Genomic DNA, 23854 nt, shown 5'->3' on the forward strand with positions numbered 1-23854 from the left:
CTTTCTATCAAAAAGGCGTGAATTGCAATGTGACACCTTTAAACAGTAATCATAATACATATATAGATGGTTAATAGCACTTTAGAATTGACGTATTTCTTCCCTTGGCAGGAAACACAGGAACAGAAATGTCTTTGATTAAATTCAGAGGGATATGATCTTCTCATCAGAAATTTAATCGTGTCATTCTTCCAACATTAAAGAGAGAATATTCCCTGAAACTGAGTATATTTTCTAGTTTACAAACAAGATGAAAAGGCTCTTTCCCCAGGCTACTGAAAGAGAGTACATGAAAGCCATAAACAATTGAATAAGATCAGTGTTAATATTTTGGTAACCAGAGGAAAATGATGTTTAAATTTGAGCTTGAGAGCTTATTTGGAAACTTCATGAATTTCACACAGTTCCAATTACTCAGATCAAAAGAAGTCCAACATTGAATGAGTACACAGAATAATCCTAAATGAGTAGGGGGTTTATTGCCACACTTCATATAAGCTAGCATAGCTTTTATTTTCCTATTTGTCATTTTAAAAACATTTCCTGTCCCATACAATTTTTCTGAGAGCTCAGCCATAGCTCCAGCTGATTTGGTCAGATGAATGTTTTTGGGGTTTGAGTTTTTGGTTTATTTCTTGTTTGTTTTTTTTTAATCAAAAGGATATATAACTTCTTTGTACCAATTATTCTACTTCATAAATTGCATGCGTTGAATTAATAAGCACAATGCACCTCAACTGAATTTAAATATTTAAAAAAAAATGTTCTCTGATCAGTGGATGTCAAACAGGTACCAGAAGAGACAATGAAATAAAAAGCTGTATTAAATCCCAGAGGGCAGAAAAATGTTGACAAATCATTACATACCTGTATTACTCTGGGTATGGTTATAAACCAATAGTATTCTTTATGTATAAACAAAAACTCCTGAATCTGGCCTTCTCTGTATTCTCTAAGTTGTCATCTGTCATTAATATATGTGGCAGAAATCTAGCTTTTTACTGAAGAGAAATGTACAGACAATCTTGCATATGACTTAGTTTTGTTCTGTTGCTTCCTCATATTTTTCTGAATAATAAGTGAATATTTAATAATGTGTTCTGCTGCTGGAAGAATTTTTACATGGATTTGTAATTTACCATATTTTAATAATATAATAATAATAATAATAATAATGGACATTTTAACTGAGACTGTTACGTAAAGTTTTTATCTTTTTACGAGGAAGGGAAGTTATGTCATCTTAACCACTACCTGACCTGTAGTTGGTATATATAAGAAAAATTCAGTCAGCTAAGAGACAGCTTTTTGGGCTTTTGTTTTTTTTTTTCAGATATTTTGGAAGGAAATTGTCATATGCATGAATGTTGAACTAAAAAAGTGCATGGAAAGTGTTAATGTATCTAAGTACAGTGTTGCTTATGATTTTGTAGTATGAAAACAACAGATCTTTATGTCACTTTGAAATTGGTAGAATATTAATTGATCTAGAATTGTGATATTGATAGTAATACCTGTAATGTGATAAGAATTACATGATATACATGTTATTGTAAGTCTTCATACCAGGAAATTTATGTGAAACTTGAACTGAATGTTATCCTTGGAACTTAAATGGGTGCTTTCTATCCACCTGAATAACTTGGTTTGGGCTGGAGTACATTTTCTGTTATGGTTAGACAGACTTCAAGGTTTCTGAAGATGTAGATTTCTAGATCTGCATGGAATTTTTCAAGCTTTTTTTATGAAAATTAAAATCAGACATCATCAGAAGTGTTTTATGAATTTGTGAAATTTCCTGGTTTGTTTTCCTTATTTATGTTGAACAAACAGGCATATACTCTGAAAGCTGGAATAGAAATAAAATTCGTACACTTCATGTTGACATTTTAATGAGTTCTTTGGCTTTTCAATATAAAGTGGCTTTACTTTTCCAAAGAATAAAAGGATTTTTTTTTTTTTAATTAAAAATCTTCTACCTGAAATTAGTTTTTTGTGTTTTTAACTGCTTGTTTGTGCTTGCAAATAAGGTATTTAAAGATCCAAATCAGTTCTACATCCCAAGTAAAATGTTATTCTTGGATGAAGGGTGATATATTAAGCAGTACAAAGTATTTGGTTAGTTTCAAAAGTTTATCCTGTATACTTGCCTTCCTCAGTAACAGCTTGGCTCTGACTGAAGACATAAAAAAAATAAGGAATCTTCAACCTGCCAGAAAGCTTGATTCATGGTAATTTCTGTTAAAAGTTTTGGTTCATTGATCCATAACCCTCTTCTAGGGCTTGGCGTATCTCTTGAGAGTTAGAAGCATCATGATCTGTCTTCTACTTCAGTAAATTCATTAATTAAAGATATTTTGATACTTTTTCTGTAGACCATGGAAAGAAACACTTGCCGCCTTCTTTTAATGGATAAATCTTCAGTAATGCCTTTGCAAAACCCTGCTGACAGTTTGCCTTCTGACACTCCTGTCTGAGACAGTATTACCTTTATCTTCAAGAAGTGTGTTTTTGGATGAGTGTTTATGATCCTTTTTACATGCTCGGTTAGATGTAGCTCTCCTATCAGTGGAGGAGATGAACTTTATAAAATGTGGTTGAAATGTGGGTTCTGATTTTCTGTACCTGTCCGCATTTTCATGTAGGATGTAGAGTTGTGGGTAGCTGGGACCACACACAGCTGCTCCACAGTGGTAGCAGGAATCAGCATCTCAGTAGAGTAGGCAGGTGAAAACTACATTAAAATATTTGTATTTAGTATTTATTACATGGCTCTATTGGTGTTTTATTATATATGTGTGGTAGACTTTTTTTGAAGAGGTTTGCGTTCAATATGTACTACTATCTGGTAATCAAATTATTTAAATAAAACCCTGATTATGGAATGCCTTTGAACTTGTAGGTAGTTCCTAATTTTCTCTTCAAAATTCAGTTTAAGATTAATAAGAAAAAAAATTACATCCCTGTAATTCTGATGAATCACCTGTTCTTTTGTGAAGTACATGGCATACCTTTCTCTACATTCTTGTCAACAATCTTTTCAAAACTGCTTTAAGGGGATAAACATAGTGGATTGACTTCACATACCATAATAATGCCATCCTGCATCTTAGAATTTCTCTTGTTAGCATGTCAAGATACCCACTTCTGGCAGGATTTAACATTAGTGGACTTAAAACTTTTGACCGCAGACATTTTTAATGGTGTTAAATTATACCAACATTTAGTAATATTCAGCAAGTTGAATTTTCTTATCTTGAGTGTTTCAGATTTTATACCTTGGGTTGAACTGGAAAACATTTAAATAGCAAGTATCTTATCACTAATTTCATTCATATCAGGTTTACATCATTTTAGTACAGATGTAGCAACACAGTTATAGAACCAGAAGTGCTTCATTATTATTGTTGTCACTGAAATGGAAATTAATAAACTGCTTTAAATTTAATGGTAAAGAAATAGAGCTTTCATTTTTGGTGGACAGCCATATGTATAGTAATTTGTAAGATGATTCACAGTTTCTATCACAGGCACTTAATATTTACATTTCCTAATAATCTCGTTGCTCATAAATTTCATAAGACTTGAGGTTTTTATTCTCTTCTTTTGTGTATGTATGCTCAACATCTACAAATTAAGTTATTTAAATAGCAGATCTCCTAGAGAATATCTAAGAAATATAATCCAAACTGTTAATGTCTTTTTAGCATAGTTGAATGCAGCTGGGAAAAATGTGGCTCTAATTTGAAGTATGAGACAAATATGAGACCACGACAAGAAATAATTCCTCACTTTTGTTTTTTATTATATTTTAGTGCTTAAAATGAAATTCATTTATGCTATCAGTGAATTATATACCTTTAATTGTATTGCTAATAGCCTTATAAATGGAATTGCAGATGAGAGAGTTAAGACAGATTTTTCATTACTAGTACCTCATTACCAGAAACAGGATCTATCTAAACATAGTATGTCTCCATGGTTAGAATGGAGACGATGACTTGACAATTTTACCTTCAAGTATGCTGTAATTCAGTGAAGCCATGTAGTTAAATATGAGTATTCTGTTATCTTAAGCAGTGCAGGTACGGAAGCTATTAGTTTATGAAAAGACTTTAGATCCCAAGTCATTTTAGAGGTGGTTTTACAGCATTTACCTCTAGTTCACTTTCAGCTGTTAATATTAGTTTAAGGCATAAGCCAAATATTTTGAAAGCTCTACTGATTCTGAGATATAAATTGCTCATAAATATGTTTTCCTTATTATTGTGTTAAATTTTTTTTTTTTTTGATATTCAGAAATTGAGAAAGGAGGTTGTGGAGACCCTGGAATTCCATCATATGGAAAAAGGACTGGAAGCAGTTTTCTGCATGGAGACACACTTACCTTTGAATGTCAAGCAGCTTTTGAACTGGTGGGAGAGAGAACGATTACATGTCAACAAAACAACCAGTGGTCTGGCAACAAACCCAGCTGTGTTTGTGAGAATTTTCTTTTTCTGTATTAGTTTTCTGACCTTAGCCTCTTGCTTTTCTTAGCATTTGTGACTAACCAGCAGGAAAACATTTCAAAAGATCTTGAAGACTTTTTCAGTCACATGGGCTTTTTTTTAGTTGGCTCAAAAGTAGCTTATTTATGGGAAGCATCACATACGATTGTTTTAGAATGTTCTTTCCCCTCGTTTTATATCTAATTGAACCATTTAACACTCTCAATGTAAATGCATGGTGAATTAGACTCTAAATGAACAATTCGTAATCACATGGAAGTGTTTGAAGGGACTCAGTGGAACATACACACTGATTCTGTCAGTGCAAAGCAGTCTCCAGATCCACATAAAAAAAGAATGGAGATTTTTGTCTGATATCCTAATAAAGCATGAAAATGAATGTAAGGATCTCTAACATAGAAAAAGGGTAGATAAAATAATTAGTTTTGAATTTTGCCTTTAAAGGTAATATATGTTTGTAGGTAAGTTTATAGATGGATTTAAATAAAGAGGGGTGCTGTTTGTTTTTTAATTTTCTGTTTCTTTTTCTTCTATGCTAAAATAGAGTAAAACTTTCTAGGATACAGGCTTATTAGGCACTTCATTTCTCCTCCAGACCATACTACCTTTTCCTGTGAACAGTCATATAATTCAGTACTGGATTTTCAAAACAGCCTTTGGGAAGTGTCCTATTCTACTTGAGCACATATGTATTTTGCAGCTGTGTTGGTACAGTTCTTGTCAAGCTGAGTAAGCTTGCTGTGAACTGGAAGAAGTCCTTATATGCCCGTGCAATGCTGAAATGTGTCTAAGCACATAAGGCCTGGGGATGGAGACAGTGTGGTTGCAATTCTCTTTAGGACATAAGTCACTTTTGTTCATGGTGCAGTATTGCATAGGGTTGATATTTTAGTTCCTGTTGGCAATAGTATTCCACTGCTTGATGTGCATATGCGCTATGAAAGATAATAGAATGTAAACTTGCAGCATCTATTTACAAACACTGAGTGCAGTTTGACACATTTAAAGAGATGAGTAATGGTTATCCTTTGCATTAATTAATATGCAGTGATCCTTCTTCTTTCTGAATACACTGTACATCTCACTAAGGTACCAGCCACAAGCTTATGACTCTAAAATCAATTAGGAATTGTCTTACAGAAAATTGGCCCAAAAGAGTGAAATGGAGGAAAGCTATGACTCATTTATATTTCATTTCCCCGTGCTATTGAAGGGGAAGGTAGGGGTGAAATAAGTTTGTATTATGTACTCTGAAGAGTTCTTGATCAAGGCACATCTAAATTTCTGCTGTTAATTACATGAACTTTGTGTACTACAGGCAGAACTGGCCCTTGTGCCCAATTTTTTTTGGATTGCTAAGCACATTTTCATTATTTTTTGCATTTAGAGAAAATCCACATTTAAATTTGGAGGTTGCATTTTCATTTCAAAACAAGCCTGCCAATTTTTCCAAATTCTGACCCATCAGGCATTACTTTTGCTTTCCTGCTTTGGCATTCTCTATATGCTTGTCATATCTTTTGGAGGCTCAGGTAGTTACTTAGCCTCACTTGGGGAAATAAAAACATTCAAGGCTGACACATTATACTGAAGAAATATTCTGACAGTCTTAAACTTTTCCAGCTTGCCTGTGTAGTAGTTTTGACATCCAGGCTTCAAAAGCATTCTTTCCACAATAAAAAAAAAAAAAAAATGAAACATTTATAATATTTGTGGATAGTATTTTAAGAATCTATTGTTGTTTTTTTAGTCTCTTGTTTCTTCAACTTCACCACACCGTCTGGAATTATACTTTCTCCAAATTATCCTGAGGAGTATGGGAACAATATGAACTGTGTTTGGTTAATTATCTCAGAGCCGGGAAGCAGAATCCACCTGATTTTCAATGACTTTGATGTAGAACCTCAATTTGACTACCTTACAGTGAAAGATGATGGGATTTCAGATTTACCACCTCTTGGCACTTTTTCTGGCAATGAAGTCCCTTCCCAGTTGGCTAGCAGTGGTCACATAGTAAGGCTTGAATTTCAGTCAGATCATTCTACCACTGGAAGAGGATTTAATATCACTTACACAAGTAAGAGCCTTTGCTTTTATTTTATACATAGTCTTAAAATCAAGCTGTCTTTCTTCATAATAATGACAGATAGAAAATGTTTTTATTTATAATACAGAAGTAAACTGTAATGCTTGTATAATTGCACTGCTTTCAGCTGTCTTCCTAGTGTTCGTTAGCTTACCTAAATCTTTACAATTTATTTATTTTAATTGTAATAGTGTTGAGGAATTCCTTTTATTATTTAAGGGCCTTTTTAGCTGACACTGCATAAATACAGAGCACATAACTAAAGCACAGATCATTCAGATTGAGGCATCTGTTGCAAGTGATTTAATATCCTTCTTCATGAAACCAGCAGGAATAAATTGAAAAAGGTGTTGATCTTAGTTCCCAAAAATGGAGATGTTAATCTGAAAAGCATAGAAGTATAAAAAGCAACTAGAATATCATTGCAAATAAATAGCTCTGGGAACCTGCTTTAGTTTTGCATTTTATCTTCCAGTTAGATGGTATGGTATCTGGGAATGCAGACCCCTAAATATATCAATCTCTTTTTTGCTATATACATAATAGTTACCTCTCTGTTTTTTCTAGCATCTTAGAGCATAGCTGATTTCAAGCAGAAGTATTTCCTGTAGGAGATTACTCATCAGAATATTTTTTTCTCTCCAGCTCCAGATTCTTTAGGAATTTTAAGAATGTAATATCTTTAACAATGTTCTTCTCAAATGTAACTCCCTTGCCATGGGCAGAGACACCTACCACTAGACCATGTCGCCCAAGGTTTTGTCCAACCTGGCCTTGAACACAGATGGCCATCTGTTTTGTCTATATGAAAGGATATTACTTAACAATACTGTCAACTCAAGTAGCATTGTAGTCATGTGGAAAGCATTATTACATTTGCCACAAACTGCTAACTCTCCTAGAAGTCTTATTAGTAAGTCAAAGACATTACTTATATGGAGATTTTCTTGGTAGTTTCAGAAATTGTCTTCTAAGCTTATAGAAGAATTTAATTGACAATAAAGTTGTATTGGTCACATCTTGCATTTTTCCTATCTTGTGTCAATTAAAGTAATTAACAGTGTTCGGAGTCAAGGTGCTTCTTTGTATTATTACAAGGATGGCCCATATAAAACTGGAATTCATGAGCTGAAACCCTGTTTAAGCCTTAGGTGCCTAAATTGTGCCTTTGCTTTCAGAGAAAGTGATAATTCCTGTTCTCTGAAAAGTAACACAACAGACCGATCCTCACTTTAATTGAGACTATAGAGATTAAAAGATTTAGCAGAAAAAGTGAGTCCTGAATTCTAGGTCTGCTTCTGTCTGAGATTGTTCAGATCCGTTTTTCCATATGCTGTTCTACTTAAGTAAAGATGGACTGTAGTAAGAAAATATTTGCTGTTTCTATTTGTAGCTGAATTGTGCAGTCAAGAATATAATACTCATGGATCAAACTCTCTTGAGAATCCTAATTGCCTTGGTAATCACAGAAGAGCTTTCCACCACATTTTTCCTATTAGGTGTTACTGTTTGATGCATACTTTATGTGCTAAAATTACCTAAACAGCACATATGCTTCCATAATGGAAAACTGAGATTGCAAATGGCAGTGTCTATTATTTAGGAATCCTTCGTGTCAGTAGGAAGTATTTAGTTTAAGTTCAGCTAAAGTGCTAGTACTTCTGGACCTCCTGAAGTGTGCCATTCGTACAATTTGAATCAAATTAGGATTAAAGAAGTTTATTGATTTATAAGTGAAACATAACTAACAGTCAGTGAACTGTAGATTTAAGATTTATATTGGCAATTCAGCAGATAAACCACAATGACACAAAATCTTAGAATTATAGCGGCTCTCAAGTTGGTGGAGACCCATAAGCACAGTTGAGTTCTACTCGCTGCTGCTTGCAGGACTATCTAAAACTAAACTATATGACTAAAAGCATCATCCAGACACTCCCTGAATTCTGAAAGGCTTGGTGTTGTAACCACACTCGGTGCCTCCTTGTACTCCTGGCATCTTAGAATCATAGAACTGTTTAGGCAGGAAAGAGCTTTAAGATCACCTGTAAAGCTAGCACTGTCAAGTCTACCACTAACCCATGTCCCTAAGTGCTACAGGTCTTTTAAGTGCATCAGGGGACTTGTTCTCCAGACCTTTCACCAGCTTCATTGCTTTTCTCTGAACCTTCTCCAGCAACTCAGTAACTCAGTATCTTTCTTGAAGTGAGTGGCCCAGAACTGAGCACAGGATTCAGCATCTGGCCTCACCAGTACTGAGTGCAGGAGACAATCACTTTCCTGGCCCTGCTGTCACTGCTATTTCTGATACAAACCAGGAAGCTGTTTGCCACCTTGGCCACGTGGGCTCAAACTGATTCATGTTCAGCCAGCTGTCGACCAACACCCCCCAGTCCTTTTCCATTGGGCAGTTTTCCAGCCACCCTTCCCCAAGCCTGTAGTGTTGCATGTGGTTATTGTGACCCAAGTGCTGTGCCTTATTGAAACTCATACAATTGGCCTCCGTCCATTGTTTCAGCCTATGTAGTTCCCTCTGAAGGGCCTTCCTACCCTTAAGCAGATCAACACTCCTACCCATCTTGCTTTCATCTGCAGACTTACTGAGCATGATCACCTCATCCAGATTGTTGATAAAGATATTAGCAGAACTGGCCCTAGTACTAAGTCAGAAGGAACACCACTTGTGATTGAACACATAAAAATTTGTAAATACCTTTCTACTCTGGTCATAGTCTTTTAGCAGTAGTCTCTATTTCTGCCACATTAGTTGCAGTGCTAATTCATACTCCTTGTTACGTTAGAGGCAAACAGTAGGATTTTGTCCAGAGGAAAATTTAAGCAGTGTTCTTGTGTACTTAAGCCAGAAATAAAAAGTAAGCTTCCAAATTTGAACTATGTTGCATTTGTGTGAATGTCATTGGATTTAAATCTGACTTTTACTTGAGGAGTTTCTGTACTTTCAATTATACTGTATTATGTGTTATGTTTTCTTACATCATAATAGAAAGGTCATTCCCCCTTAAAAAAAAAAAAAAAAAGTTTAGAGGAGTGATTGTTGTGATTGTTATTATGTGTATTATTATTGATATTGTCATTCTTACTACTATTATTATTACTACTATGTTTTTGTTAGCATTTGGTCAGAATGAGTGCCATGATCCAGGCATTCCTATAAATGGGAGGCGTTTTGGAGACAGGTTTCTCCTAGGAAGTTCTGTTTCCTTTCACTGTGACGATGGTTTTGTGAAGACCCAAGGCTCTGAATCCATAACATGTATTATGCAAGATGGAAATGTGGTATGGAGCTCTACTGTCCCACGCTGTGAAGGTAAGAGCACAATCTTTACTTTGCACCTACAGTTTGAATAATGAAACTTTAAATTTAGCTTACTTTTTTACATTTCGCACGTAAGTAACACTGCTTTAGCTGAAGTTATGAATTAATCTTATTTTAACACTCTTCCAGGCAAATGAGAGAGCAATAATAGAAACAAGATAGCTTGCTTTTATATTCTTGGAATGAATTAGCATTCTAAAAATCCGGTTGCTATTCTTTTCAAGTTCTGGTTGTTACTGTCATTACTCAGTTACAAGTTATAGCTGTTACAATGGTTTTCACTTAGCATACTGAAGAACTTAATTATCGACCGCATAGAAACTTGAAGTAAAGCTTCTATTTTAAAGTCTTTTTTTTTTTTTTTTTTAAATGCACCTTTAATTTTCTCACCGTGAAAGTATACCTGAATTTCTGTATGTAACATATTAACCTGAAGTACAGTCTTTTCTGAGAAATATAGTGATAAGATATAGAGCTATGTTTGATATTCATTGTATTCCCCAAAAGTTCCAAATTTGTTTGCTTGTTCTTGTCTAGGTGAATAAGCACACTAAGATGAGCTATAATTAGGATTAGAGATTGCTTTACAACACAATGAAATACAATGAGAAAAAAGAAAAGAGTAGGCTGATTTCTTGATGTTTAACAGCAATGGATTGTAAGGCAAGACATGAATGTATTTAATGAACTACTAGAGTGTGTCTTTTAAAGTTATGTTCAAACAATTGTCTGACTTTTAGTAAGCAACAGATATATAGTCAGACACTCAATTAAATGATACTTTTTTTGAATACACTAATCCAAATCTTCTAATTGGTGTAAATCTCACACCTCCTTTAATTTCAGTGTCATTGCAGTTATTTAAGGATCTGGATCACATCAGTTTCGTGATTTTTGTTATTTGGGCAATCTGACAACTCAGTCCTCATAAGACAGTGCATTTCTAATAAAATTTAAAGGTACTGAAAAAAACATATTAGCAGCCTGGTAGAAGTAGTCTGTATGAAGCAGCCTTCCTAGTTAGTGTAGAGATAATTTACTTTGCTTCTAGGTGTCTGAGATTTTTGTTTTAGCAAAAAACTGTTCTTGTTTTTAATATGACAAAATTTAATTTAAAGAACCACCATGGAATAATCTTAATTCTTCATTAACTGTGCACATGTAATGTAAATGTCATTTTCAGGGCAAATCATTTTGTCCCAGAGACAGTTCGATGTGTATTTTTCATGTTTGGTGTGTTGCTTTTTTTCCCCACTTTCTTAAATCTTTTAATACTTTCCAGAGACAAGTGCAAGTCATGAGTGAAATCAACTAACCTATCTGAGTTCATTTTTTAAAAATTAAAAGCATTGAATCAAAACTAGGGATATTAATTTACTAGTCACAAATTCATGTTACTATTCATTTCCACATGTCATAATAGGTTTGCTTGTCACTACTCAGACAAACAGAAAAAAAGTAACAACATTTCCTGTACTGCAATGTGGAATTTACTGATAATGATACCACTGACTACTTGAGGGTAATACAAATGATATAAAGATAAATTTACCTGACCTTGAAAGTGTTCCTGTTTTAGACTGCTCAATAGCCTTTGGTGAAATACAACATCCCAAAGCCCTCTGCTATGATAACTTAATCTTTCAAGGGACTTATGTTTCCTAAAATTTGTTCAGTCAGTTCTGCTGTTGTTTAATTCTGCTCTAAAGACCTCTGATCCCTCTCTGAAAAATGCTTCTGTCTAGCCTTGTTACTTTCATAGCCCTGTTGCAATACTTTTTTTCCCTTTTATGTAGAAGATGAATTTAGAGGACATTTAAACAAATTTGACATAGAGGAATGGGCCTAATAGGAATGGACCTAATGGGATACACCCAAGAATGCTGAGGAAGCCAGCCAATGACATTGCAAGGAAATGCTCAATTATCTTGGGAAGGTCATTTAACCTAGAAAGGTTCCCGAGAACTGGAAGAAAGCAAATTCTGATCTTCAAGAAAGGAAAGGAGTTTCTGAGGAACTCACAAGTCTCACCTCAATTGCTGGGAAAGGTGGTGCAGCAATATTCCTTGAAACCATTTCCAAACAGTGAAGAACAGGAGCAGTCAGTGTGGATTTATGAAGTGGAAGTCATGCCTGACCAATGTGATAGCCTTCTGTGATAAGATGACTGACCTGATGGATGAGGGGAGGGTAGTGGGTATTTTTTATCTCAGTTTTAGTAACATGTTTGACACTGTATTGTATAATATTCTCATACACAAACTTACGAAATATGGTCTAGGGAAGTGAACAGTGAGGTGGACTGAAAACTGACAGAACTGTTGTGCTTGTAGTGTTGTGGTCTGTGGCATAAAGTACAGCTAGTCCATAGTGGTATACCCCATGAGTCAATACTGGGCCCAGTACTGTTTAAAATCTTCAATAATGATCTAAATGCTGGGAAAGAGTGCACTGAAGAGTCTGCAGATGGTCTAAGACTGGGAGGAGTAGCTGATACACTGTGTGTTTGTGCTGCTGTTCTGAGAGACCTTGACAGAGAAGCTAAAGAAGTAGGCTGAGAGGAAAGGAGAGGTCCTTGCCCTCTATGCAGCATTGATGAGGATATGTCAGAAATGTTGTGTGCAGTCCTGGGATCCCCAGTACAAGAGAGATGTGGACATTCTGCATTGAGTCTAGTGAAGAGTCACAGAGGTGATTTAGGACTTGGAGCATCTGTCTTACAAGAGGAGGTTGAGAGAACTTGGGTTGTCTAGACTGAAGAAGAAAAGGCTCAAGGCTTGAGAGGGATCTTGTCATTGCATGTAAATACCAGATGTGACGGTGTGAAAAATATGGAGCCAGATACTTCTCAGTGGTGCCCCTTGACAGGACAAGAGGCAATGAACACAAACTGAAATAAAAGAAATTCTGTTTAAACATAAGATGTCACAATACAATGGAAATAATTAACTGTATCATAGAATCATAGAATATTTAGGGTTGGAAAGGACCTTAAGATCATTTAGTCCCAACCCCCCTGCCATGGACAGGGACACCTCACACTTAACCGTGTTGCCCAAGGCTCTGTCCAACCCAGCTTTGATCACCATCAGGTATGGAGCATTCACAACTTCCTCGGGCAACCCTTTCCAGTGCCTCACCACCCTTACAGTTAAGAATTTCTTCCTTACATCCAGTCTAAACTTCCCGTTTAAGTTTGAACCCGTTACCCTTGTCCTATCACTACAGTCCCCTCCCCAGCATCCTTATAGGCCCTCTTCAGATACTGGAAGGCTGCTATGAGGTCCACACGCAGCTATGAGGTCCACACTTCTCTTCTCCAGGCTGAACAGCCCCAACTTCCTCAGCCTGTCTTCATATGGGAGGTGCTCCAGTCCCCTGATCATCCTCGTGGCCCTGCTCTGGACTTGTTCCAACAGTTCCATGTACTTTTTATGTTGAGGACACCAGAGCTGCACACAATACTCTAAGTGAGGTCTCACAAGAGCAGAGTAGAGGGGCAGGATCACTTCCTTTGACCTGCTGGTCATGCTCCTTTTGATGCAGCCCATAATACGGTTGGCTTTCTGGTCTGTGAGCACGCACTGAAGCCGGCTTATCTTCAGTTTCTCATCAGCCAGCACCCCCAAGTCCTTCTCTGCAGGGCTGCTCTGACTCTCTTCTCTGCCCAACCTGTAGCTGTGCCTGGGATTGCTCTGACCCAGGTGTAGGACCTTGCGCTTGACTTGGTTGAACTTCGTAAGGTTGGCTTACTTCAAACAATTTGTTCAAAATTTCCATATAATTGTGGTATCATACTAGGTCTAAAAAAATGATGGCAAAAGCAGTTTTCATGATCTGTGTATTAAGATATTTAGAGTAATAAGGTATGGTAAGATGCATTGCAAGACTTATGAATCAGAAGGAAATGAAGGGCTCATAATATAATGTAGAAATGTAGTTGTCTTGCATATTAAACTTTCAAGGGCAGGTCATGAGCAACATGATTTAGTGAAAGGTATCCCTGCCTGTGGCTGTGAAGAGTTGAAGCTAACTGATCTTTAAGGTCCCTTCCACCTCAATCCATGCTACAATTCTATGAAACTTATTTTTTTGTGATTTTTAATTCAATTTTTAAAAAAGTTTTTTGAATATATAATATTGTATTAGAAATACTTGGCAGGATAAAAATATACATGTTTGTTTTGTTTTTTTCTTTCAGCCCCATGTGGTGGACATTTGACAGCATCAAGTGGTTTTATCTTACCACCAGGGTGGCCAGGATATTATAAGGACTCACTTAATTGTGAATGGGTGATTGAAGCGAGACCAGGACATTCCATTAAGATCACTTTTGACAGGTGAGAATATGCTAACACAGGGATATCAAGATTTTGTTTGTTCTGATGCTTCAGGTGTCACTATGAGTACTGACAATGAAATAAAAACAAAAAAGAAAAAGATCTCCAGACATCAGAATATTGTTAAAGGCAGAGTTTTAAACTTAATTTCAAAGTATCTAACTGAAATTACCATTCCAGTTAATTTGCAAAAACATTACCTCAGTGTGGACCTAAATCAGAGCTACTAGAATGCACTGTGATTATGTCCCTGTGTAGTGCGTCAGCTTCTTTTGGAATAATAATCTTTTGTCAGAGAGTAATTTTCAGCCTAGTCTACCGCTTATGTGGAGACATGAAGGAGTGAAAGTGCATTTACACACAAGGAATGTGAACTGCAGCTTGTTTAATCCTTTTGTAACTATTGTGACCTCAACTAGTACTTTTGTCTAACCATACAAGATTATTTATTTTTCAAAGAAAGTGCTTAAAAAAAAAGAAAATAAAATTTAAAAAAAAAAATCTTCACCCTTCAGACATCTTTGTAAAAGAATTAAAAAATAACCATTTGTTTAGGTGTGTGATCTAGATACCAATCTCACACTGAATATTTGACAAAAAATGCAAAAGGCAGTACAAAAGGCAGCACCTGGAGCTAGGCTGCAGTGACTTCTATTGTACAGGCAATATGAGAGGAGAGGCCCTGTGTCTAGTTTCACCTTCACGTGAAGTCAACAGTGATGAGCAAAATTTTCCAGTATCATTCACCCTTCTGTTTCTAAGAGCAGAAACGAAAAGGGATGCAAGTTAATGGAGAGAAGGACAGAAGAATATAAAAGTGACTCAAGTGGTTCAAATCAAAAATCCATCTATCTTGGTACTATGTTACTCACAGGGACAAAAATGCAGAATCCTAGGGAAGAGTGTGAGGATCAGATAAATGTATTTGATATTTACTTCTCTAGTTTGCAAGTGAGTTTTTGCATGCATCACTTCCATTGGTTGGTTTGTTTCCCTCTTGCACACATGTAAACATAACATTTGCAACATTCTTCATTTTGGGTAACTCACTGCAATATGTGTCTCAGACTGAAGTGCCACTGGTAGGGGAGGTGGCATATATGAAGTGAGTCACCAGAACTAGTTCTGGTGGCTGGAGTCCTGGATGATTACAAAGATAAGTTGACTGAAAAATTGAATGTGGTATGTTAACTGTTCTTTTAAAACTGTCTTGATACCTGTGCACTTCAGGAAACATATTTAAAATCTTTTGTAGAGATCTAAAGAAATGCATACTGGATGCCTAGTACAAAAACTATAACAAAGTGTAGCAGTAGTAGAAGCATGGGTAAATATGATACACCAAGGAAGTGTTGGTATGGCTTTTGTAAAAGAAATCCTGTCTCAGAAACCTATTGAAATCCTTTGATGGTGTCAGAAAGCATACAAATGCATTGAATATAGTTTACCTGGGTTTTGCACCTCACCCTGTAAAGGACTATTAAAAAGCTAAACGTCTTTTTAATACAAGGAAGGACATTGCATGATTAAAAACTTAATTAGTGGAATTCTGGGTGTTCTACAGAAATCTGTTCAGCAGGTTCAGAAATTATCTTAAAAAAGAGAAGATTAGACAATATTAAGTTATTCAGGGTACTAAAAATGGTGTGACTGGAGAATTGCTGAAGATTCTTACAAGATTGGATGTCTGGGCAACAAAATTGTGGGTAGATTAAGTAAACCCAATGTGAATCCTGTTAGAGAAAGAATTCCACCATGACATATGAATAAAATTATACATTTTGAATGCACACTGGTCACTAAGCTGCTAAAGTTCTGGTAACATATTTTTCAAGAAATGTGAATGAAAACTAACACATGCATAGAAGTTTTTGTAAATATGATTGGAGGCATGAAATGTAATGTAGGGGAGAACATGAAAAGAGTTTGTATATTTAGTTTACGGTATACTTTTTCCAGGCCTGTTTTGTTTTCTGAATGTAAATGCTTTAAGATCAGGGATGAAGGAGAGAATGACCAATACCAGAGAAGAATGGGAACTGTTTAAACAGCTTTCATAAAGTTACCATGTTACCTCTTGCAACAACAAAGGCTTGTTTGCTTTCATTGCAGTCAGCAGGAAGTTCCCAGATTTTAAGTTGCTGGGTTGTTTTTTTGTGTTTTTTTTTTTCTTTTTTTTTTCCCTCATTAAAGACTTAATATATTAATTAGAAGCTTGCATTTATTTGTCCAGGGGTGTTTTCCCAAATAAAGTGAAAGCAAAAAGCCATCTTGGTTATAAGATGGAGAATTTTAATTTTATGAAAGGAAATGCGTTGAGTGAAGTTGCAGATATTTGGATGACTGACTATGACCTTAACAGTATTACCACTATATTTCTGAGAATCTTATGGGAAACAGGCTTCTATGGCATATGGTCTAGTTTAAGGACTAAATTTAGTGAATTTCAGATAGCTGCACACACATATTCCAGTAACAGAATTCTGGAGTTTTATGTACAAATTGAACTGCAATGAAGTTAAAGAACTTGGAGTTAACCCTGACTTTTGAATGGAGAATTCTGATTCACATACAATTTTTAAACTGCAGCAGACAATTATTAAAGAAAGATTGTCTCTCTTCCCTAAATGTTTCAATTTCAAAACAGTGTTAGCATAAAGCATGCTAATTTTGGTAAAAGAGAGGCAACCTCTCTTTGCTTGCTTTGGAAGTTTATAGAGCTTTCCTGGCAGGTTTAGAAAATTGTATAGTTTTACTACATTTCATGAAAATTGTTATACTTTGGGATGTTAGTAATAGTATAATAATCTCCCTTTTGTAATAAAGTTCTGGGGTTTTTATTAAAATGAAGGCTTTGCTACCCGGATGAAAATTGAATGGAAAGCCTTTTTGATACTTATAGGAAACTAATTCTGTTGTCAGATATAATGTTAGCAAATTACAAATCAGTAAGCAAAATAACTATCCAATAAGTAACAAAATCAACTAATTGATTTTTGTCAATTAATTATCAATATTTTGACATGTATTTTGTCTAGTTTTGGGAAAGTAGAACCCTTCTAAGTTATCTGTCTTGCTATGAAAGATACAGCTGCAAGAATGAAACCTTTCATGAATTTGCTATTCGTAATGTAAATTATCTCACTCTTGAGCTAATGAAGCTTTAATGTTACTAGACAAGTGTGCCTTACCAGAGTACTTAGAAACTTTACAGAAATAGCAGCAAATGACTGTGTAACCCCTTGAATATTTTATATTGAGACTTTTCACATTTAAGATCATGACTAATGCCTGGAAAGGTAACAAAAAGTAAAGTGTAATTTATTCAAGCCGTAAAGAAAAGGACTGGCAGGGTAACTGCTGACTGGAAGAGTTTTGGAACTTTGAATATTAATGAAAACTTATTGGATAGTCTGTAAAACAAACCTCCTCATTCAAAACCTACCTATTTACAAAGAACAGTGTAGCATAGTGTTATCACATAGTCCTTTTAGAATTCTGTGTGAACATTTGGAGAATGTCTTGCCTTTTACTAGCATAATTAGGCTAATTATGCTAAATTAAAAGCCCCCAAAATAACTCTTATTTAATTATTTTCAGTAAAGATGCAGAATTTTCAATAGTAAATTATCTTGATTTGTTATTTCAGTGACTGTGCAAAGATTAATTAAAAAAAAAAAAACAATGAAACAAAACAACCAAAACAAACACATTCCCCCCCAAACCTCAAAAATAGACAAGTGAACTACAAATTAATTTCTGACATGAGAAAGGACTTACTGAGAATAAAGGCTGTTTTAATGGGTAGCAATTCTACTAAGAGTTACTAAGTTTTCTGTTCCAGCGAGGGTTTGAAACCCACTGCTGTCACACTGCCCTGCTAAGAAAACTGCAATTGCTGGCTGAGAGCACTTTATTCCTAATCAGTTTCTTCACAAATGTAACTGTCAAAATAATTGAACTATTGAATTATTGATCTCGAGTCCATCCATTATGAGTACAAATAAAGTATTTAAACCAGCCTAGCAGTATCTGTCTGTTTTCCTCATTCTGCTGCAGGGTGAATCAATGTACAATGTGAAAATGTCGAAATGTACTGAAAGACTGGCAAGTACCTCAGTGATGCCCTCTGTGACTGTCTCTTTTGGTAAATTAAGCAGAACCAGAGAACCTTCCGAAACACAAGAACTCATGTATTTGTGCAGTTCAATTGTTGAAATAGTCTCTAACATACTCTTTGAGCTTGCCAGTTAGCATTCTCCCTAATAATTATCACGCACATCCAGGAGTTAGTGTGGGCAAGCAACCATTCATAATTGGAAATTTGAATAATCTCTCCCTGTTTGAGAGGCTAAAGGATGTATTTAATAGCATGGATGTAGGCCATTCCATGCTAGCTGGCTTCACTGCCAGAAACTGGTTCTGAAAATGCTGCAGTGCTGGATCTGTTAGAAAGCCTTCAAGTCCTATATTCCACTGTCAGAGTGGATAGATAGCAGTGAAAGCCATCATCTGGATTTTAGCCAGCATATCCAAATAAAGTAGATAGCTTGGTTTGAAGCACCATAAATCTAGAGAGGTTTCTGTCTGAATAGGAAGGAATGGTATTGAAGTGCCTTTCAGTTTCCAAGCAGTCATTAGCTCTCATAGTTCAGCAAACAAATACTTTCCACTTGCTGAATGTGCTTTTGTTTTCAGGGACTCGTGACTGAAGAACTATAGAGACTACTAAATAGCTAATAAATCTGAACTTGCTGTTACTGATACTGATGTGTCTATGAAGGTGATTTTACATGACCAGTGCTAATTGGTCTGTAAAATATAATGGCCTAGCAAGGGAAATTGTTCATGCTGCCATCATTGCCTAACAAAGTGTAAAGCTTATTTACATTTTGAAGGAATGTCCCATATATTTTCCCTTTTCTGAATGTTTAATAATTTGCAGTTTTCTTTAATTAGAAAAACACAGTTTCTTGTCTTCAGATCCACTAAATGTGTCCCATATTGGCAAGACAGCTTAAGGGCATTCACTTTGAAAAAAGTGTTGCATTATTCAGGGACATTGTTGCTCTCAGAAGCTGAAATAATAAGCCCCACAGAAGAAGATAAAATTTTAGAACATACACATTTCTGAAAGATTAACAACTTAAGAAAATAAGAATATTGGGCTTGCAGGCAAATATATTTAGACCACGATAGATATCTGTGTAATGGCACCAACTTTGTTGACAGGAAAATTGATGGGTGCATGGTTTAGATGCTGCAGTTTGCAAAATTATCCTATGTAACCACAAATTGTCTTGAAAAGCATCTGATATGAAAAAATGCCAGTAAAAGTTTCAACTACAGAAAGAGCAGATTTGAGGTTTTTTATTTAAGAACAGCTAGTAGTGGATGACTGCATGCAGAGATACCCTTTATGAACTGGAGAAATATAATGTGGTTTAGTGATTGACAGAGACATTGACTCTGCTGTTGATTTTAAAATTATTCAATCTTGTAAATCAACTGTCTTGTTAGTCTCCTTTTCCATTCTTATCTATATTATCTGGGTTTTTTGACACACTGAGATAAACTGAGGAATTCCAATTATTATAGCTGTAACAGATTTCAAAATGAGGACTTGATTTCAGTTTAACAGTTCTGTACTGATAAACTTCATAGGACAAAATTATTTAAAAGTAGAGTAGCAGAGTACATTAGATAAAAACCTTTGGAGAAAAAATTAAACAGCTGAACATGTAAAACAACTTTTGCCAAATTTCAAGTATCAAATAATAAAATTACTGTGATTAAATAACTAAATACTATTGAAGAAGTTCCTAGGATGTCCAACTATTATTTAGCTTGAGGGCAAGAAATTTCTTGGATCTTCATAATTCAGTTTTCTTTGAGACAGTTGGCATTTTTGTACCCAGATTCCCCACTAAATGTTTTTCTGAAGCCCAGTCATATGGTTGATCTGAAGTATATTGCATCCCTTATGAATTTTATACACCAAAGCAAGAAAAAAGCTGTGTAAAACCTTCCTTAGTTGTTATCCTCATACACTATACACTATACACTGATAGATCTGTAGATACACAAATTTTTATATATGATATTCTTCATCAGTTGCATATAGGTTGCATTCCTGACAGCTAAAGAAAATAACACCATTCCTCTACTTACCAGCTGACTTGCATATTTATTTTCAGATTTCAGACTGAAGTAAATTATGATACTTTGGAAGTGAGAGATGGGCCAGGTAACTCGTCACCATTAATTGGAGAATACCATGGAACGCAAGCACCCCAGTTCCTTATCAGTACTGGAAATTACATGTATCTCCTGTTCACTACGGACAACAGTCGTTCCAGCGTTGGTTTCCTAATTCACTATGAGAGTAAGTCTGATATTCTTCAAATAGATTTTTATTTAATTTTGAAAACAATATTCAATTTCAAAATGAGCAAACAAATGTGAATGAACTTAAGTAATAACAGCTATATAAGAATAAAATATGTTTACTATATGTTGTGTTGACAGGTAATTCTTAAACAATTAATTTTATGATGTTTTTTCTTCAGGAGTTCTTTTTTCATTCAGAATACTAATGGACCTATGTATTTAACCAAATGGAAAGTTATTTCAGAAATGTGTCTTTATGGGTAAAGATATATTGTCCTTTCGGTGTTTATTTGGTACGCATATCCGTCCGTCCATCCCTCCCCCCCCCCCCCCTTTTGCCTTTCTTTTTATCTGGTTTTAATACATGTTTGCAGTACTGAGCAGAATTGGACCTTATCTGTAGATGACATATAAGAAATGGTCTAAAGTCACGCTGATCTTTACATGATAGTATAGCCATTCACTTAAGTACTGAATAAAGAGAGGTTATGTGTTTAGTGTGTTTGTGCTAAACAGGTAACATTTGTTTTACCGAGTGTTCTTGTTTGGAAACGAATATCATTGTAGTAAATTTGCTGTCATGTTGAATCTAGAATGAGTGCCCAAACTTGTATTTCATATCTACGTCAAGAGTTGGGAATTCTGCATAGCTTCTTTTAGCTTTGGCTCAGATGTGATAATGGCTGAACAGATAGTAACATGATAAACTGCAAGGCCACTAAATCATGTAAAGACAAGGAACAGTAGGTAGGTTTCTGCATGAGTTACCTGCAGATGCTGATTTTCCCTGATTTTATTGGATCTAAATGTTGCTGTTACGCTTTGTAAGACAGTCCTTAAAATATTTATAATTTCATCTTTTATTTTAAGGCCCCTGACAGATAGATACCTTTCTTTTTTTTTTTTTTTTTCCTGTGAAAATTGAAACAGTGATAGAATATCTGTTCTGCACATTCTTAAAGAGAAAGGTCTAACTATGCAATTATTTAGAATATATTTGTATAGTCACTTTTTAGCTTTGCTGAAAAAGTTAACATTTCACACATGACAGTAGTTGTTCAGTGCAATTTCTCTAGGTAGCGTGATAAAATGTCAGAATTAGATTTGATTCGTGAACTTTAAACCTTGAAATTGGGTTAGATCTTTAAGAAGAAAAGATGACTGAAGGCTAGTAAAAGGTCTTTGTCTTCTTTTACATATAGTTCTCATGCATAGAATATATATAATAAAGGGGGGTTTATATAAAAAGTTAATATATTTCAAATTTTGAAAGTCATAACAAAAGCTAATTTTTTTTTTTTTTTCTCACAAGCTCTTTCTGAGCAGATTGGCTGCCTGGTATCTTTCTTTTTCAGTACAAGTAACGTTTAAAAGGGTGGCTGGTGGTTTGTTTTTTTTTGTTAGAAATAAGTAAGAATATGAAGTGAATTGTTTTAAAAGTATGTAATTTTAAGTTCCCAGTTTAAGGAGTGAACTGGTTTATTTTTTGTGAATTATATTTCCCATTAAATTGTCATTTGACAATCAAATTTCAGTAGGTATTAACAAAAAGCTTAACATCCATTCTTAGGTACAAACAATGACTGATGTTTCTTTTATGCTTTTATGCGATTACAAATGACATTCAGCTGGCAGATTAAATATCTAAGTGTCAACATAGAAGTGTCAAGAGCCTGGGCAGGGGAGAGCTAATCAATGCAATCAGTAGAATCCAGGGAGCAGTTCAGTAAACTCTGATGTTTCAGTAAACTCTGATCCAGGGGCTATATTTAATTGCCTAACCATGGAGAGTTAGAATTATTTTAGGTACCATTTGTTGTAGCAGAGATTTGGATCTTGCACAAGATCTTTTCCATATCTACCAGATACATGGAGACGTCCTGGTTATGACAGGATGACTCTAGAAACATACTGAGAGAATACCTCTTCTTGTAACTTTGCTGATTTTTTTTTTTTCTCTCTAGTTTGCTCTGATTGGGCTGGTCAGATCTCTTTATCTCTTTTGACTATGAAAAGAATATACATATATAGGAGCATATATATATGTATAAAGATACATATATATATGAGCAACTATAGAAGTTGCTATCATTAAAGATATCACAACAGAACTTTCATTTGCTTCACATTTCTCACACTTGTAAAAGAAAAGGCAGTGAATTGTAAATTGTAAGAAGAGCTTCTGAATATTTTCTTTGAAAATTCAAATAACTCTTATTTGGAAGTATCCTATAAATCTTCCGATTATAATCATAACCTTGATAAATTAAGTCACTGAACTGTGAAGCAGAAGCTTAGTATAGCGTGTACTGAGTTGCTACTGAGATTGCAGTCATATTCTATTAAGCTAAAATATGCCTGTAATAGAGCTTTAATAAAAATGTGACCCTTTAAAAGGTACTTCAAATATAAAGGTAATTGTAAATTCCCCACTTTAAATGTCTGTAATGCAGCTTTTTGATGACTTTTAACACATCTAATGCAAGACAGTGTAGGTTAACTCTTATGCATCTAAGGAAAAAAAAAAAAAGTGCCTGTAATATTCTTTAAGTAAAACTATTGATAAAACATTCAATTTTATCAAGGAGAATTAATCTATAATTTTTTTTGACCAGCATGCCTCATGCCTCACATCTCCCTGATCTCCCAACTTCCCTCCTTATGTGAAGTAGGTTCTGTAATCTTAGTGTTTTTCTTAAGTGAAACTAGATAGACACACTTTCATCCACAGATTCCATTAATGTAAAGCCACCTTTTATTAAGGTATTTTTTAAATTTGTCATTCCTTAAGTAAGAACACATGATCATTTTCAAAGAAAATTGAGCAATTATTTCTTACATCCAGATACTTTGTTTAAAAGTCTGTGTTGATTTATGAATTAACATTCTCTTCTGCACTAAAATTTATCTGAAAAATGGATCAGAGATCATATTTTAGTTATGCATTGAGACAGGAATCATCCCATATTACCATGTACATCAGTATGTATTTGATAAACATTACAATTCTCTTAGAGAAAAATTGCTTAAAGTCAAGAATCACCCATCTTTGTAAAAGCTTTCTGTTTTATATTGAAAAAATCTATTTTTTTGATATTGAAAAATCTGGCAAAATTAGGGTTGTGATTTTCCTGAAGTGAAATGTTATCATTATTAAAAAAAAAAGGTAAGGCTAATCCTTTATTCGGTT

General features: G+C 34.9%; 1 protein-coding gene across 1 annotated transcript in view; it reads left to right on the forward strand.

The window, feature by feature from the left end:
- LOC130606014 (CUB and sushi domain-containing protein 1) overlaps nucleotides 1-23854 on the forward strand; it is a gene marked incomplete at its 5' end in the record, with an annotated part of 426016 nt that overhangs the window by 143352 nt on the left and 258810 nt on the right. The window contains 5 exons of the mRNA XM_057421927.1: nucleotides 4300-4482; nucleotides 6262-6588; nucleotides 9731-9925; nucleotides 14136-14274; nucleotides 20472-20659. Coding sequence (XP_057277910.1) covers nucleotides 4300-4482; nucleotides 6262-6588; nucleotides 9731-9925; nucleotides 14136-14274; nucleotides 20472-20659 — 1032 coding nt within the window. The remainder of the gene's footprint in view (nucleotides 1-4299; nucleotides 4483-6261; nucleotides 6589-9730; nucleotides 9926-14135; nucleotides 14275-20471; nucleotides 20660-23854) is intronic.

The sequence above is a fragment of the Pezoporus wallicus genome, unplaced genomic scaffold (genome assembly GCF_028554395.1).
Source record: "Pezoporus wallicus isolate ANWC-B61680 ecotype Strahan unplaced genomic scaffold, APGP_CSIRO_Pwel_v1 contig_6672, whole genome shotgun sequence".
NCBI lineage: Eukaryota > Metazoa > Chordata > Aves > Psittaciformes > Psittacidae > Pezoporus > Pezoporus wallicus.